Raw genomic sequence first — 17,026 nt, forward strand, 5'->3', positions numbered from 1 at the left:
AATACAAACAGAAGTTTTTAATTTGGCCTGTCTTGAAAATCTGATACATATTAGGAGTAGAAAATACTTAATTCAGTTGCAATTAAAAATTACTAGCTGTCCTGCATCACTCAATTTAAAAACCAACCAAACAAAAAATGCTGGGCGAAGCTACCTAACTCTGCTAGGAATAGAGTAGAAAAGCTCTGCGCCCTCTTTGTAGAAGTCAGAGTTGAAACTTGTGTTTCCAGCAGGCTTTGTAATGCTATTTCTTCAGAAATTCAGCACAGTATTAGAATGTGGCATTGTAGTGGCAAATAGGAAATTTATTTATCAGGAACCTAGGATATAATTTCTAATTTAAGTTTGACTTTTAAAATGTATTTTGGCTTTCCTTTTGGTGGTCACTTGTGCCAGCGCTGTGTTTTGGAAGTGAATTTCTTGTCGGTGGGAGCAGCTCGGGGTTTCGGCTGGGTTGCGGAACCCAGGAGGAGCAGGAAGAAAACCCGTCGTGGGGGTAATGGCTGTAAGCAGTTGCCCGATGTGTGTCAGCAAAGAGGTGGTAGCAGGTCTGCTCAGAAGCCTTTTAGTGCCTTTGGACAAGCCTGAAAAATTCTGTGCAGGGTAAGAAAGTGGATGTTAAAAAATAAGGCTGCCAATGCCTGGTGGGGTCTGGTTTGCTGGAGAGCCCCGTGGCTGGGCTGCGGGATGCCGTGGGGCTCTGCTGCACGGTGCGGCGGCACAGCAGGACCCTGTTACTATGTCACCGCATCGCGCTTTCCTTCCGAGGAGACACACTTGGGAGCTCGGCAGCTCCGGATGCCGGGAAGGAGATGGTGATTGTGCTGCCTCAGCAGGTTCGGCAGCCGCTGCTCCTTTTGCTATCGCATCTGGGGGTAGTCCCGGCACTGGATGGTGGTCATATTCTCTGTTTCTCCAGCTCCTTTGAAACGCGCTTGCTTAAAATTGCAGGGGAATGGCTTGAAAAAGTGTGCCTGACTTTATTAAAACCAATAAGGTTTAATAGGATTCTGGCTTGCGGGTTAAATGCACGTGCCCTGACCATCGCCATCGTCTTTGCCTATGATCCAAAGTGCACCCTTACTTAAAATGGCTCCATTTTTAACTAAGTTTTTGAGAGCAACTCTGTTAACGGGCGTGTGTCAAGGCCTCCGTCTCCACTGAGGCCAGAAGCTGCAGTTTCAGTGCAAATCTTCCTTTTTACAGCTTTCTTACCTGGATCGTAAAGGAGTGAGACGACTTCTGTTGAATTCTGACAATGCTGAACATGGATGGATGCTCTCATTTGCGATTCCCTGGAGAGAAGGCAGCTCCCAGCCCCTCATGCTGCCACTCTTTTACCCCATCCTTGCGCTTGCCGGGGCTGGGGTCACCGGGGCTCTGATGGTATACGACCATATCATATATGCTCTATGGTCATAGAGGAAAACGATGGCTCCTGCGACAGACCTCTGTGTTAAATGCTGTTCAGGAGCTGTGCGAGGCAATGAGAAGGCTGCTACGGCCAGTAGGACGAGTCAGGGCATGCAAAGCATCTAAGTATTGATTGTTCTTTTAATGTATTTATAAAAATCACCATGGGGTTGATGTGCATGGTTGCATATTGTGGATACTGTCTCAAAGGAGCTATGGGAGAAATCGTTAAATGTCCTGATGCATCTGCTGCCAGGGGAGCTGCACTGGGCGTCTGGGGTGGCTGTAGGATACCATCAGAGGCTTTGGGAGCTGGGCACAGCCCGTCAGCAGTCGCCTTGCTGTAGCCATCGGTAGGGCAGCCACAATTATTTGGGAGGGAGGGTAAGCGCCTGCCTCCAGCACAAGACCCGGCGTCTGAGCGTGGTGCTCGTCCCACGGGAGCAGGGCAGGGCCGGGTGCTGGCAGGGGTGTGCTGGTCCCCCGGGATGCGCTCTGGGCTCTGAGCAGGGCTCGGTAGATGGGGCACAGCGCTCTGGGGGCTCTGGCCTCGCTCAAATACTTTGCCTGCTCTCTCGCCGTTCAGCAGCGCCTCTCCAGAGCTCCCCGCTCCTGCTGGCTTTCCTCCTTGCCTTTGATGGCAGCAAGAGTTAAACATTAATTAAAAAAGCGGGGAACAGCACACTCTTCTGGGGCTGCATCCTTTCTCCCCGGCTGCGAAGCTTTAAAGACAGCAGACTTCCCTCGGTGGGCTTAGACCCTGCTGCGGTGATGATTTTGGCTGCATCCCGGCTCAGGCGGGGCGGAGGCGGCATCCCCCCGCGGCGCCGTGTTGGCTCCAGCCCGGCGCAGGCCAGCAAACTTGGCTTGCTCTAAGGAGAGTTATGATTTAATACTGTCATTTGCAAGTCGTTTTCTCTGAATGCAGCGTGTAATTTGTACCGGCGGTAACAGCTCCAGACAGACAAGCGCAGCACCGTTGAGCACATGTTGCGTTGTACGAGGAATAGGGCAGCTGCTCTTATGTTCAAGCGCTGTTTGTTCAGCCACTTTAAATACATTTAGTCAAAATGTCATCAAGACCTCTGGCCTGATTTTCATTTTACATTGGGTACATTTAACGCTGCTATTGACTGGACATGAGTAATAACCGCGTAGTTACTCCTTTATTAAAAATATCAGCACTCATAATCTTTCTCTTTTTTTCCCTACTGAAAAGCAGTTTCTAGAGCAGGTTGTTGCAAAAGAAATGACTTCAGAACATGCAAATAATAAAATAACTTCTTGTTCTCTGACCACTAAAGTAATTTTGTTCAAACCAACCCATGAAGAACTTGCGCTGCAGAGAACCCAGCTGGGTCCCATACAGCTTTCCACTTTTCTCTTTGGAGTAATATATCATTGAAGGTAATAAGAAAATAAGTAGAGATTTTAGGTCTAATGATAATAGTTCCATTTGAAAAAGCAGGAATTAAATCAAAGCTGAATAAATGGAAAAGAATTAAATTCATGCTAGACATGAAAAAAAAAATGCACTGCAAACAATGAGGTGTATTTTAAAAAGTCGCTGTTTTATTAATAATACTTTCCACCTCCTTCCCTTGATCTTTCGATGACAAGCCTGGCAGAGGCACTCTATCAGACACTGAAGCAATTTAGCTGCTGTCATATGCCTTTCTTGATATACACATATTAGTCACACAGCCGTTTTATGTTCTTTAGCATATTTTAGTATATAATTAAAAATGTGGCTGTCTGCTACTAAGCAACCAAGCATGTCAGGGGTTGATTGTATTCTGTCACCCACGGCAGAAGGGAGAGTAAAAAATAATAATCATGTGTTCACTTTTCAGTCTTAATTGTGCTCCAGCTCCTTTGATATGTTGTTACACACACACACACACCGGCTCCTGAAGATGGAGGCAAAACCAACATGTGGGAACGGCTGGCAGGTGACCCGCAGCCACGGCACTGCCACCGATAGCACATCAGCCTTAGGTGTTGGGCTTTTAACGGGTATGTGGTTTCGTGACTCTTCTGGGGTCGGTTTGGCTGGACCCTGCTAAGTTGCTGCTTGGCTTTCCATGGGACTGGAGTGCTAAATGCCTTTGGGCCCGTGAAGGTCTCTCCCTGGACATTTAAAATAAGCAACTCAAGTTGATGTTTGTCTTGTACCTTTTCCACGTAGGTTGGAAGGAGTAGGGCGCCTGCACTGAAGGACACTGACTGTTGGGCAGTCGATAATTCTGTGCTTCGTTCACTTCTAGATTATCTGATGTGAAAAATGGCCCATCCAGCCCCTGGAGAGGAGGAAGACTGGTCGCAAGTGTACCCAGGTGATCACCCTAAACTCTGGGAGAGGAGCACCAGAGCTACAGGGCTCCAGTCCTAGATAATCTCTGAGAGGTGGCCAGCACCAGATGGGGCAGAGACAACACGCACCTTCCCTTCCGGAGGCTCTCAGCACATTTTCCCTTGGCACTGCTGTCCTTGGGGCTCTCTCACGCTCCTAAAAAGTTCAGATCCTCATCTAGTCTTGTGTTGCACTGTCCCTTTCTGCTCTAGCGAAAGGCTGACAGTGCAGATGGCTTCCCTGCGAGCAAGAGCGATGCTTTCCCCGCTCGGTAGCTGCTGCCAGGAACCGGCTGAATGAATTTATGTTTGACGGTCTGGAAAAAGGACAAAATTTCATTGATATCCTCAGCCACAGGCATATTTAACTCAGGGCGTTAGGGGATTATTTCTACAGGAAGGTGTGGCTCTGAGGATGTGCTCTTTGCCGCAGGAGCCCTACGGGAGGTCTGCTTGGTAAGGTGGTACCATCTGTGCGAAACCCCGCCCTGAAGCTAGAGAAATGCATGGCTCTGGAGAAGGGCCAGGGAAGCCTTTCTGTGTACTTTTAGGCACATCTTCTCCAGGTTCAAGAGGCAAAGGGATTTATGATGTCAGCTATATTCCTCACTCCTCCAGTGTCTTTCTGTCTTTCAAGCACATGCAAATGTACACAGGCATGCACTGCGTGCAGCAATAGAATCCTTATTTTAAAAGTTTTCCAGTTTTAATAGCTTTTATTACTTCAGCAAAACAGAAGCCAGCACATCAGCACAAACTGGTATGACATAAGAAAAAGAAAAAAAAAAATCATAAATAATTCAAAGGCTGTTTGTTGATTGTGATTCCTTTGATTCAACCTCCAGGGAGAAGGATGACATACATTGCCTTTACATTTTTCACAGTCAGCATCTGATATATAACCTGCTCTGTGCCTGCCAGGATCCTGAGACCTGACACTGAGGCTGCTTGAAGACGATGAACTCACGTGGTGTCCCCCGATTTCTCTTGGTTTTCCCCAGCTGACCTTATCTACCTGGAAAGCACCGCGATGGGAAAGGAGCCCCGGCCCGTCAGGTACGAGGAGGCCCGTGGCAGATGTTCCGTGGGGACGCCTGGGGGGTTCTACAGTATAGGCTGGAGCTCAACTTTGTTCATAGGCAACGCTGGTGCAAATCATACTGTATTTGTCACTCCGGTGGCTTGTAGGGGTTACACAGTAAAACCACTGTTACACATTTTGGCAGCAAGATGAGTCTTGCCAGCATGTCCTCAGTATCTAAGAGACCCAAGACATAGGACTGCCATGCTGTCAAGACATAGCTCCCGTCGTGCTTCACAGCAGTGATATCTGCTGATCTGCGGCTACGTGACGCTGCCTGTAATCAGAGTGTGTCATTCCCTTACACTGGGAGCAAAGGCTGGCAGCTGAGTTTCTTTTTTGGCTAGTCTGAATGAGCTGAGAAAACAAGAACAACTCAGAATGCCCAAACCAGTGAAGGAGATAACCCATGTCAAATGTTTTATATAGCATGGAGGTTTTGCGTGGTGCCGTCAAGATGCCCCGCTTCTTTTACATGGTCTATGAGCCAGATACACCTACTGACTTCAGGGGTCCAGCAACAAGCAACGGTGGGACAGTGCTGTGCAAGGCCATGGCAGCACCCAGGTTGGATTAACCAAATGAATGAGTAAATGCCACTCGCCTTCCCCCAAAGGAGGCAGCTCGCTATGAACTACGCTATGGGCACTTGGTGGTTTCACTTCTTCACGAGCACTATACGGGTCTAATGAATTCCCTTTCAAACAGAGCAATTGAAAGAGGTAAATCAGGTCAGATGCCAATATTATTCTTGTTCCACGCAGCTCTGGGGTGTATGTGGTTTCACAGGTGCTGCTGTATTCATCTTGTTTAAAATTCAGTCCTGCCCACTAACTTACGATGTCAAACAGCTCCACGCATGGGGCAGGACCGTCGGCCCGGGCTCGCAGCTCTCAGAGAGCAGCCGGCTCTTCTTCCAGCACCGTCTTGCAGTCCCTGACCCACAGCTTGTACGCTCTTTCCAGGGTCTCTTCGCTAGTATCATTGAATATCTCTGTAAAATAAGACTTGTAGTTAATTAGACATCCAGAGAAGCTTTTCCTGCTTGCATACAATATCTCACTAGGGGGGAGAGTCGCTCCTCCAAACAGTTTATGAGAGTCTGTTTTCTTGTGAGTGTGTAGAGACTGAGCTTCATGGAAATAGTCCGGATGGATACTGATGCAAGAGATCACAACCTGGTCCCGTGCATTGCTTCTATGTTAGGGGTTGCTTTTTGTTTGGGTTTTTTTTTTTTTAATCTTATAAGTAAGAGAGTTTCATCCCAGATACTGAACAGATACTATTTAGTTTTCAAGTATTAGTTCTAGGCACAGTAATACATTAAATTCCTTTTCCTAAGGATTATTTAACAAATATTTTCAAGTATAACAAAGGAATCGTTTTTCCCTTATGACATTGTTGGTTTGTCTGCCAGAGCACTGCTTTTAGACTGCCGGTTTGCAGTCACGTTTGCAAAGCGAATTGGTCAAACATAATGCAGTTAATTAGACCTCAGTCCTTAACTGAGTTCTGGTGGTTACACACAAGAGAGGGATCCTGTTTTTTGATGGGTTTATTCAGATGTTAAGAAAAGGAAAGTAAAACCAGAAACGTACAACTGCAGAACTGCAGGGCACGATTTCCAGCATGTCAGTGTGCCGGGATGCCCGCTGCCTGCCAAGCGCCCGCTCCCGGGGGCTCCCTGGTGTCCCTCGCCGCAGTACCTGCTACACCCAGGCCGGTGGGGAGAGGCATCCGGGGCTGTCCCCCGCTGTGTTTCAGGCGCTCCATCAGGGCTTTCTTGATGAGGGGCCAGCTGCAGCCGCCGTGCCAGACCGGCAGCTCCAGGCCCCTCATGCACTGGATGATCTGTTCCTTCTCTTCGGCAGTGATGAGCCCCCGCACGTGGGCGACGTACGTCATGAATGCCATGTCGACGTTCACAGCTTCTCCATGCATCAGCGATGGCAAAACCCTCTGAAACGGAGCAAAGGCGGGTGGGGGAAAAGGTTTGGGTTGACAAATAGTAAATAAGTAGGTTTTTTCTAAAAGTACTCCTGAAAATTGACATTCGACTCGCAGCAGTAGAAATACAGATTTGCTGGATGTTAGCATCTTCTGATTTATGGGTTGCAGAGGATGGTCTGTTTTACACGTGATTAATTGCATGTAAAATCTCCCATAGGGATCCAGGATCTAATTCTCCTCCCGTTCAAATCACTGATGAAGAGCACCATGGGCATCAGAGGGAAGAGCTCTGAATCTTGCGTAAGGTCTAGTCCTCCCCCCTCATTCTTCAGTGGCAATTTCTCCCCAGTAACACAGGCTATGCTCTGCATGCCTTTGCACTGTTATAGCTCATGTTGGTGATTTCTAGTGGCTTCACTGAAATCTGGTCATCTTTGTGCTTTGGTAAACGCCTGGCACTAACTGGCCTGCAGTCTGAATAGGAAACACGGGTGCAGGTGTGGGGGAAATGGGGCTGGGAAAGGGGTCTCTTTATCCGACAGGACCAGGCTGGGTGCGTTGGGTGATCTGAGGTAACGTGCAAATCTGCAGTTTAGCTCAGCTCCTTTTGCACAAAGTTTTCATGCTGCTGATTAAAAACTTTTTTCTTTTTTTGTTTTGTTTTGGTTTGTTTCGTTTTGAATGGATGTTGCAATATAAAGTCTGTCACTCACCATTTCCAGCTCTGGGCTTATAAGGTGACCGAAATCAACCAGTCTATCCAGGTCATCCTCCCAGAGGTTGGGAGCCAGCTCTTCCAACATGGTTTCAATAGCAATCCTGGTAGTCTGCAGTGCAGCGTCCCCGTGGTCAGTAGAGCCACTGTAGGACTGGAACTTGGTGTCCAGCAGGTATTTCCCATGGCTCTTGAGCAGGTCAAACAGCCCTTTGTGTTTCATGAGTGCCATCTAGGCCAAAGAACAGAAGAGGTAATTAAAGATAATTATGTGATCCTTGTATGTGCTGTTGAAAGTTTGAGTGTTTCAATAGACCGGACTATAATATCATGTTATACGCTAGCAAAGAAATACCTGCGCACTTGGTAAAATGGCAGAGATGACGGGAGCACTGGTGGGCAAGTTTCCTTGCTACTGGGCAGCTCTGACCGTGCTGTGAGTTTGCTACATGCTCCAATAGCCCAGCAGACAGTTTGTAACGAGCTTTGGCTGTTTGTGTGCCTGGCAGGAAAGCCAAGACTGTCTCAGCTGAATAGTAACCGTCCCCAGGACAGGGACTGGATGGTGGACATACCCAGGATAACTCTCATCTAATCCTTAGGATTGCTCTTTGGGCAAGGAAAGGTGGGAAAGCACTGTAATATGGGGAATATGAGGGTTCAGAAGCGGTTTCATTGTTACAAGTACATTTTTTTTCACCCTCTGATGGGGGCATTAGCCCACTTCTGCAGTGGGGAACGGTGACCTCCGCGTTTCCCGGTGCCTGCCAGAAACCTCCAGATATCCTGGGGAGTTCCCACTGTGCAAGCACTGAGAAATGCTACTGATGAACTCATCTCTAATAAACTTTAATAGCTTGAACTGTGATTTATCAAAAGTTTTCAAAGCTCTTTAGACATAAAACCATTTACTGTGCACTTCCCGGGTAATTTTAGAAGTAGAAATTGTCTCGCGGGAGATGGATTGACCACACTCAACATACCCCGTGAGGTAGGTGCAAATGATCTTGCAGATTATTAATCCCCAGTATAATGAGCTTCAAATTCTCTGCCAGCAGTTCATTTTAGAGTGCTATGGATCAGCCTCAATGGGAAGATGCTTTCTTCCCCGGTTTTACCGTGTCTATGTCTGGCCTTGAGTTTTGGAGTGTACTCCGCAGGGTTAGCACTAGGCACTGCATGGAAGGGGTATTCTAACAAGTTTAGCAGCTGTAAAAATATATATAGGCTCAATGAGAGTTAAAAGTCCCCATGCAGCCTTGATGGCCCACCCTTGTTTCTATAAGGCTGTTTATACAACGCCATGGATGCTGATGGACATTTTACCAGCATTGCGGCCTTTCAATACTTAAAGGGGGCTTATAAGAAAGATGAGGACAGACTTTTTAGCAGGGCCTGTTGAGATAGGACAAGGGGTGATGGTTTAAACTAGAAGAGGGTAGATTCAGACGAGATATAAGGAAGAAATTTTTTACACTGAGGGTGGTGAAACACTGGCACAGGTTGCCCAGAGAGGTGGTGGATGCCCCATCCCTGGAATATTCAAGGTCAGGTTGGACGGGGCTCTGAGCAACCTGATCTAGTTGAAGATGTCCCTGCCCACGGCAGGGGGGTTGGACTAGATGACCTTTAGAGGTCCCTTCCAACCCAAACCATTCTATGATTCTATGATCTCAGTTTTGAAAACTGCAGTTGCAAAAGTTCATACCTTTAAAATTTCACCAAGGCCATTGGAGATGTGTCGCCGAGGAATGCTCTGAATGAAGGATCTATCCAGGAAACTAGCTACCGGCGGGGTGTAGCCCCCAAGCTTGTTCTTACACTGTAGAAAATTCACCCCATTCTTGGCCCCCACGCTGGCATCAACGTAAGAGAGGAGGGTTGTTGGGACCCGAATGTAAGGGGTACGTCTTCGATAGAGCGACGCGGCTAGTCCTACAATGTCCAGGCAGACACCACCTCCGATGGCGATGATGGGCTCAGTTCGCCTGTCAATGCTGAAGTTCTGGACTTCTTGCAAGATGTTCAAGACCAGGTCCATGGATTTCGTTTCTTCGGTGGTAGGCAGGGCGAGGATTTTGTGCTGAACGTTATTCTCTTCAAAGTATTCTCTGACTTTGGAGCCATAAAGTTCATCAACGACTTCATCTATGACAATAAAGCGCCTCAGCTTCCTTTTGCTGCTAGTGGCTAGCTCTAGTTGCAGGGGGTCAGTAATGTGACCCCAGAGCAGAGTAGTGTTAGAGGGATCCAGAACATTGTATGTTTCTACCACTTTGTAGCAAAAATAGATGGGAGCTTCAATTGTCCAGGAAATCCCACCTTCGGAGATGCATTCACCTCTGGCAAGGATCAGAAAACATGGTTTGAAATCACTGTATTCCTCTTTTGTACTTTGCATGTCTGAACTAGTTTAAGGATGTAGCCGGGGGGTGGGGAATGTGGAGTCTCCTGCCCACGCACTGCAAAAGTGTGGGGCTGCGAGGGTGGGACGGCTCTCCTGGGTGTCAGGGCTCAGCTGCTTCAGTACTGGAGAAACCCCCCCATGTCTTAGTGAACAGCCAAATGGCTGAACTTCTACACGCTAGTGATAAGATAGAGAGCAAGAAGGGCTGGAGCATGTTATTCATGCTGGTAGTTGAAAACCCCAGCAGAAAACCCCAGACCAATCGTTTCAGCTTCCCAAAAGGGAGCGGGAAAGAGATTCCCAAAATTTCCCAAAGTATTTATGGAGGAAACATCCTCTGCCTGCTATGTCTGGGTGATAAGAGTTGATTTATTTCTGTTTATCTACACACAACCACACACCTCCATACAAAATGGTGTCTCTACAATGCTCCAGTTGAACCAGCGGATCTCTTTACCTCGAAATACGTATGATAGAAATAGGAACTGCTCCCAGGTAGTCAAAGAAAATTGTTTGAGAGTTGGGAAAGATTTCCATACTGGAGTTCTAAAGGATAAATAAAAGCCTACAAAGCAGGCATGTAGTATCTATCTAAAACAGTGAAGAACACAGCCCTGCAACCCAGTTATTCGGTGGGGCAGGGGGAGACAGGGGAAAAACAAGTGGCTTTTTTAGTTTGTTGGGAATCAAGAAAGGGGGGGGGGGGGGGGGGGAAAAGACAGAAGGAAACTGCAAAATGTATTTTATATAAGAAGACCTCTTCCTGAGCTGCAGTTGGGTAAAAATTGAAAGTTTCCACGAACCTTTGTTTTGTTTTTTGAATGAGCAGATAACTCATCGCATAATCAGATTTCCCTACATGCCCGATTTCTTTCCACGTGCCTGAACTTTCTCTCATAGGTCTAAATAGGTGCTTCTCTGCTTTCTTTACCAAATTGCCTCTAAGTCTGTCCTTAACCTTTTTAAATGTTAAAGAAAAACAGTGAGGATTTATACCTTCCAGAAAATTTCTTCTGGGCTTTTAAAATACAGTATTACAAAAAGCATCATCGTGTACATTTTAATGCACCAAATATATACCTTATAGCTGTACTTTAACTGCATGTGCATCCGTCTCTGGCATGTGACCCCTCTAAGAGACAGGATGGTTTTGAATGTTAGTTGGTGGAATCAGCTTTGGGTGCCGGATGGCACAACTAGCACCCATTGCAACCCTTCTGCTGTACGAAAATAGTAGTGAATTTGAGGCTGAACATACCCTTGTTGAAGCATATGTCAGCTGCGGATTTTTCTGGGTGTGCTCTGGGCCCTCGGTTCATCCTGCTATAGACTGAGGTCCAGCAGACTGCCTTTGGGTCTGCTAACGTCCTGTTCTATCTACTGCAGCTCTGCCTGAGCAATGCTCGCACGCAGTCGCTGCCCACTGCCAGCTCTGGTGAAGGTCCCTCTGACCTGACTGAGAAAAAGGTTAGACTTGTGACGTTAAAACCTGGGTACGACAAATGCTAGAAAACTTCTGACATGCAAAACATAGCTGTTTTAAGGAAGACCTGCATCACAAACGGGGTTCCGTGTGCTCGTGAAAAGGAATATCCTGTAATTAAAGGATAATTAACTGGAGAGATGTAATATCAGCAAAGAGCTGTATGTATCCCTGGGGGAAATTTGTCCTCTGTCTGAAGCAGCATTAAGTGACTTCTACAGTTTGAGAGATGTGTTATGGGTTTTGCTCCTGTCAGTGATCTACTGTGTTTATTTTCCCCATCTAGGCATTTCATTTGTCTGCAACCATCTCTATAAATGCATCCTTCTCCCACGCCTGTGCATGAGCTTCTGCACACAAAGATTTCATGTACATACAGAGGAAAAAAAAGCCCAAGTGCAGCATTCAGAAGTCCCTGCATAAGCTTTTCAGAAGTTTAAAGAAACTTCCCATCTACAAAAATTGAGGCTGTTGATAAAATTCCCTCTGTAACTTAGCCAACTCATGCCAAGGAGAACATCAAATACCTGTGCTGCCCTATTGCGCGTGTTTTGAAGCCCACTTTCACAGGGTTGTACACGTAATGATGGGTTTAAGCCGCAGCGGCACACGAGATGGTTCTTCCATCTGAGATGCATCCCACCAGGGAGACCGCACAGTTTGGCTAGCCAGAGCCGTCCAGCACAGTCGCCAATGAGCAACGTGGGCTCCTATACTTACATTTTTGCTTCGGAGAGAGTTATCTTGTCCTCGCAGTTGGAAAGGGGTTCTCCTTTCTTGATCCGGCACCACGTGCTCTTGACTCGCACCAGCTGGAAGTCTGTCTGCTGGGCCTTCTGAGGCACGGTGGCCAGGGCTGCTGGAGCAAAGGCCTCCTCTGACACCGGCATGCTTCCAGAAGGTAAAATCTCCCTATTAAGAGATCTCCCGTAACTGGCTGCCTTTGAGGTGCTTTTTAAAGGCTCCAGGTGACCAGCCGTTGGAAGGGGAGGTCTTGTCTCCACAGGGGAGACCAATTACAAAACTAAGATTATCTAATCTGGGATGCACTTTAGGGGTGGTAGGAGCATTTGAAGACACGTGCAAGTACCAGGATGGGGTTGTATAATCAGCTAGTTTTATAATGCTTAAGAAGTACAATAGGAATGCATACATGAACTTCCAACATGATGCCCTACAGCAAATTTAAAGTTATGAAAGGCAATTTGTGTGATTCTCCATGACACTCAGGAACCTCCTTTGCTGTGCGGAGCCTCTGATCTGGCTGCGGCTCTAACCCGCTCTTATGGGGTGAGACAGGAGCAGGAGCATGGGGACGGGATTGATACCAGCTGGTTAAACCTCTTTTGAGCTCACATTCCTGGGATTCTCTTGTCTTAAGGAACAGAATGATTTTTTTGTTGTTTTTAGCTTTTATGGTGGGTTTAAAAAAACATAATTATAATATAATATCATATGATATGATATAATATAATATAAATCAGAGAGAGTTTATCTCCTGAAAGACTGTTTGGGGGATGAGCTGAGTTTTGGTTCATTTGCCAGCTGCCTGCGGGACTCTGAGATGCTGAGGTTTCCCTGCGGTGGAGTCATTTCAGGATCAGCAGTGTGGTCCAGGCAATGGTATCTGAGCCTGATGACCCAAAAGGGTCCGTGCTTTCCTGCAATTGTCACCTATTTGTCTTATTAAGACTACGCCAGATCTCCCCTGCGTACCTGGGGAGACCCCATCTGCCTGACCCAAAGGCACATTGATCCTGTGGGGTAGGCTCAGCCAGAGGGATGAATTCCCCTTCTCTCGGAAGCGATGGCGTGGTGGGGGCCAGCGGAGGGCCTGTGCTGGCGGCGGCGGCCAGCACCCTGCTCCCCACCTGACCGAGGGATGCAAAATTTACCTTTCCATATGATCTTCCAGCTCGGGCTTTAGGAGGGCCCTGGGCTCAGTTTGCCACACCAAACGTTCCCTTGGCATACAGCTCTGTGTGCTGAGCACAGGGGAAGATCTTCCTTTGATTTCACTAGCAGTGCCTGAAGGTACAAACCCATCTTTGCCGCCTTCTTGGCCATGTTTCTGAAAGCTGTCCTTGTTCAGAAACAAAGATCAAGAAAACCGAAAACAGGCATAAAAGCAGAGGCTGGAAAAAATGGTTCCTCAAGATCCCATTGGACAAGACCACTTCATTGCATTGAAGGCTTAATTGCAGCCAAACTCACTTAGGAACCTACTTTTATCTCAAAATCAATTTTGGGAAAAAGCTACAAGAATAAACTCTAAAGCCATGCAGCCCTGCTCCAGGAAGGGTAATAACTCCTAACTTCTAGTTCTCACTGCTGGCTTCACCTCCAGATGGCAAAGCCCTTTGCAAAGAGGACAGGCTGTTATCCCCATTTTACAGAAGAGGAAAATAGAGTCACCAGAAGAGAAGCAACTTGCCCAAAGTCACCTCCAAAGCTAGTGGAGGGTGGATTAGATGGCATACTAAAGCTCTTAGCCTGTTTACCAAATACTCGTCTGAAATTTTAACTCCCAATCCAAACACAATTTGGATTGCTTTCCACAGGAACTGCAGGTCTAATGCAGTTTGTTATTTATTAAATCATAAGATGGTATAATCTTAGGTATGCAAGGAGGTCTGTCCTCTTCATCTTGTTTATTTGTTTTGATTAATAGCAATCCACTGAGCATTGGGACTTATTTTATTTGCTTTTCTTTTACTCTTTTGTCTTGTGCATTTACTTATTTTCCATTTATACTTCCCTGTTCTATTCTGGGGGCATTGAAACGTCTTCTGTTTCATTTTAGAAGTTGAAAAATTGACTTTCCAATGTCTGTCTGCTTGCCATAGCCAATGACTGCCATGTCCTTGTACCATCCGTCCTGCAGAGGGGCTGCCACGAGCCTTGCAGCGAAGACCTGCTCCCCACAGCCTCTTCACCTCCTCTGCCCAGCCCCGGGCTCTCTCAGCACGCTTTGCAGGTATGTTGAGTTGGTTCTTGACTGAACAAGCCCAGGGTGATACATCCCAGAGGTGAAAGATGCTTTTCTGGTTATGGGGTCGTCCACGTTTCCTCATTAGCTTCAGTTTGCGTTTCATCTGCGTCAAGAGGAGACTGCCAGCCGACCTCAGCTCCATCACATGCTCTTTAATTACTTTGCTTTAATTCCTCACCAGCCTTTCCTGCTCCAACTCTGCTGCAGGCCAGCTTAGGCTTTTGGATACCTTGGATGTTCCCACTGGTTCCTCCTGATGCCTCCTCCAGCTAGTGCATTCCTGGGACTCCTTCTGGGGGTGCAGGACCACTGGTACCCATGTGACACAACCTCCCCCAACCCATGCAGAGACCTGGCCTCCGAGCTGAACCCGAGAGCAGGGGGTGCTCCAATGTTTGGCTGTGTGGGGCAGCGGTGACCTCATAGCTATGGACCACTTGTAGATAATCTAGGGTTCAAAGTCCTGGGACTTTTTCGGCCTCATACCTGATGGTTTAGCTGGGACACATGTATGTGCTATGTAACCAGAAGGTTATGAAACTGCCGATTACCTCCTTGAGAGCCAGCAACTTCCTGAGGTCAGGATGTGAACATTACTCTTACGTAAAGTGAAGGCATTGAAAGTCAGCTTTTTTTTTTTTTTTCTTTTTTCTTTTTTCATGTCGGATGCTGTTGGATCTCACCCGCTGCCTGTGCTCTGGGTGGGGGCACACAAGTGCAGGTGCAGCGGGTGCAGCCCCAGCCCGGGGCCATCCTCCCTGTGCAGCCTCTCCCCGGGGTTGGGGCTCTGCCCAGGTGATCGCAGGCGGAGAAGCCCATCCCCTCGACGGACACCTGAGCACCGATGCGCTGCTCTGCGGAGGCAGCAAACCCACAGCAGCATCCTTTGAGGCTGGGGGACAAGAAGCAACATGCATAATCCTGCAGGTAAACTCCCTATGTGGGGTGGGGAGCTTCAGGAGAGATGGTGTGACAAGAAGGGACACCGTGTGATATCCCAGTTCTGGGTCCCCCACTGCCCCGCAGAGATGTGATCTGCAGGCTCTGTGGCTTGGCAGAAAGGAGCAGAGGAAGGGTTTACTGGGAAGAGGAGTTCGAGGCTGAGCAGGGGAGGTGCGTCTGCAGGAACCTGAAGTGGACGGAGGAGGATGCTCCCAGGAGAAAGGGGTGGGTGGGAAGGTGGACAGTCACAGTGCCAAGAGAGCTTTGGCTGTGACTAGTTTCTGATGGATTGGGATGCTTGTTTTATAAATATTTTTTCTGCAGCTTTAACCTTGCCTTGGTGCTTTCTGTGATAGCCACGTGTGCCTGGTGTGGCACACAGCGAGATGTTTGCTGCCTTTTTTAAAATCAACAGCTGTGTGTGGGAATCCAGGCTTCTCTGAACGGAGAGACTTTGTTCTCTCACAGCCTGATCTAAAGCCCATTGAAGCTATCGAAAGACTCCCCTCAACTGCCTTGGGCTTTGGATCCAACTGTCAGTGGTTACCGTTTATTCCTGCCGCACACAGCATCCTTTATTATGTATGAAAATAAATGTATGCTTTGCCTACTCTCTGCCAGTGACTCCGGAGCTTCCCTAATGTAAGCAGAGGAGCACTGGGGAGCATCCAGCTTTTCTACTTCTTTTCCAGCAGTACAGCCTGTAGAAAATGTGTCGACCGGCGGATGTTTTCCTCACCCTCCCCTGAAGTTCAGGCAGAGTTTAGCACCCTGGTTCCTGCCATGGGCAGCAGCTTCCTCACCCTGGCTGCTTCCTCCCCCTCCTCCTCTTCCTCCTCGTGCTCCCGCTCCACCCCAAAGCTGCTACCTCTCCCCTTGCTGTCGCTGCTGACTTCGCTGCAGGCTCTGGCACTACCGATGCTGAGGCCAAGCTGATAAATTAAGCTGAACCCGCCTGGCTCTGCTCAGGACCCCTTGAAATGTTTCATGGCCAGGCAGGCGGGTTTGGCCCATGCTGCCAGCCCTCTCTCAGCCCCATCTGGGCTACGGCATGCCTATGCCCCGGTGCATGGCCCGGCCCGGGCTCATGGGTGGTGGGTTTGGAGCCACCGAGCAGCCCCAGGTGTCCCACAACCACGCTCCTGCTTCCTTCTGCTACAGCTCTGTCCATACGATGGGCATGCATCACAGCTGGGTTTAATGTATTTGGGTCAAGCAGTAGCATAGGGGTCTCCTAAGAGGCTGCAGTTTTGTATGCAGGGTGCTGGTGGGGTAAGGAAACAGCTTGAGCATTGCGTTGTCGTTTCCATAAACAGGGTTGCCTGGTAAAATGCAACAGCTGAGGTGTATTTACACACTAAGATGAAGTGGTGAGTGTTGTGATAAGCTGTTGTCGGTGCCCGAGGTGCCTTGGTGAATATGATGGCTGGAACTGTTTGGGAAGATTTTATCAGACTGGATTTCCAAGTGTTTAGTGCCGAGCAGCTCCTGCCGAAGCACTCGGCACCTGAGCACTAAGCTGTCTGGCAGCACGGTGTTCGTGTGGATCAGGTTCAGTGCTTTGCCCTGGCTGGGAAGGAGAGCTCTTCTGGAAGTCATTGCTGGGGCTGCAAAATTGATCTAGAGGCTGGAAGGTGAAATGAGGATAGCCCAAAAACGAGAACCAAAGGTCTGGTCCTGCATCTTTAGAT

At 48.0% G+C, this 17,026-nt stretch overlaps 1 protein-coding gene across 1 annotated transcript; it reads right to left on the minus strand.

The window, feature by feature from the left end:
• Positions 1–5,739: 5,739 nt before the first annotated feature.
• On the minus strand, positions 5,740–12,306 carry LOC143164333 (2-epi-5-epi-valiolone synthase-like). Its single transcript, XM_076346797.1, has 5 exons — positions 12,122–12,306; positions 9,220–9,853; positions 7,510–7,743; positions 6,553–6,805; positions 5,740–5,840 (listed from the first exon to the last, which is right to left on the minus strand). Exons 1-5 carry the CDS (start codon positions 12,289–12,291, stop codon positions 5,740–5,742), a joined length of 1,392 nt encoding a protein of 463 aa, XP_076202912.1. The 5' UTR covers positions 12,292–12,306.
• Between the last annotated feature and the right edge of the window lie 4,720 nt (positions 12,307–17,026).

The sequence above is a fragment of the Aptenodytes patagonicus genome, chromosome 8 (genome assembly GCF_965638725.1).
Source record: "Aptenodytes patagonicus chromosome 8, bAptPat1.pri.cur, whole genome shotgun sequence".
Lineage (NCBI taxonomy): Eukaryota > Metazoa > Chordata > Aves > Sphenisciformes > Spheniscidae > Aptenodytes > Aptenodytes patagonicus.

What these genes read in the sequence shown, in the direction of transcription:
- LOC143164333 (XM_076346797.1), bottom strand. Translation starts at nt 12,291, where the DNA reads ATGCCGGTGTCAGAGGAGGCCTTTGCTCCAGCAGCCCTGGCCACCGTG. An exon ending in ACTCTCTCCGAAGCAAAAAT is followed by an intron (nt 9,854 to 12,121) that starts GTAAGTATAGGA and finishes GATCCTTGCCAG; the next exon opens with AGGTGAATGCATCTCCGAAG. An exon ending in TAAGCCCAGAGCTGGAAATG is followed by an intron (nt 6,806 to 7,509) that starts GTGAGTGACAGA and finishes GCTCCGTTTCAG; the next exon opens with AGGGTTTTGCCATCGCTGAT.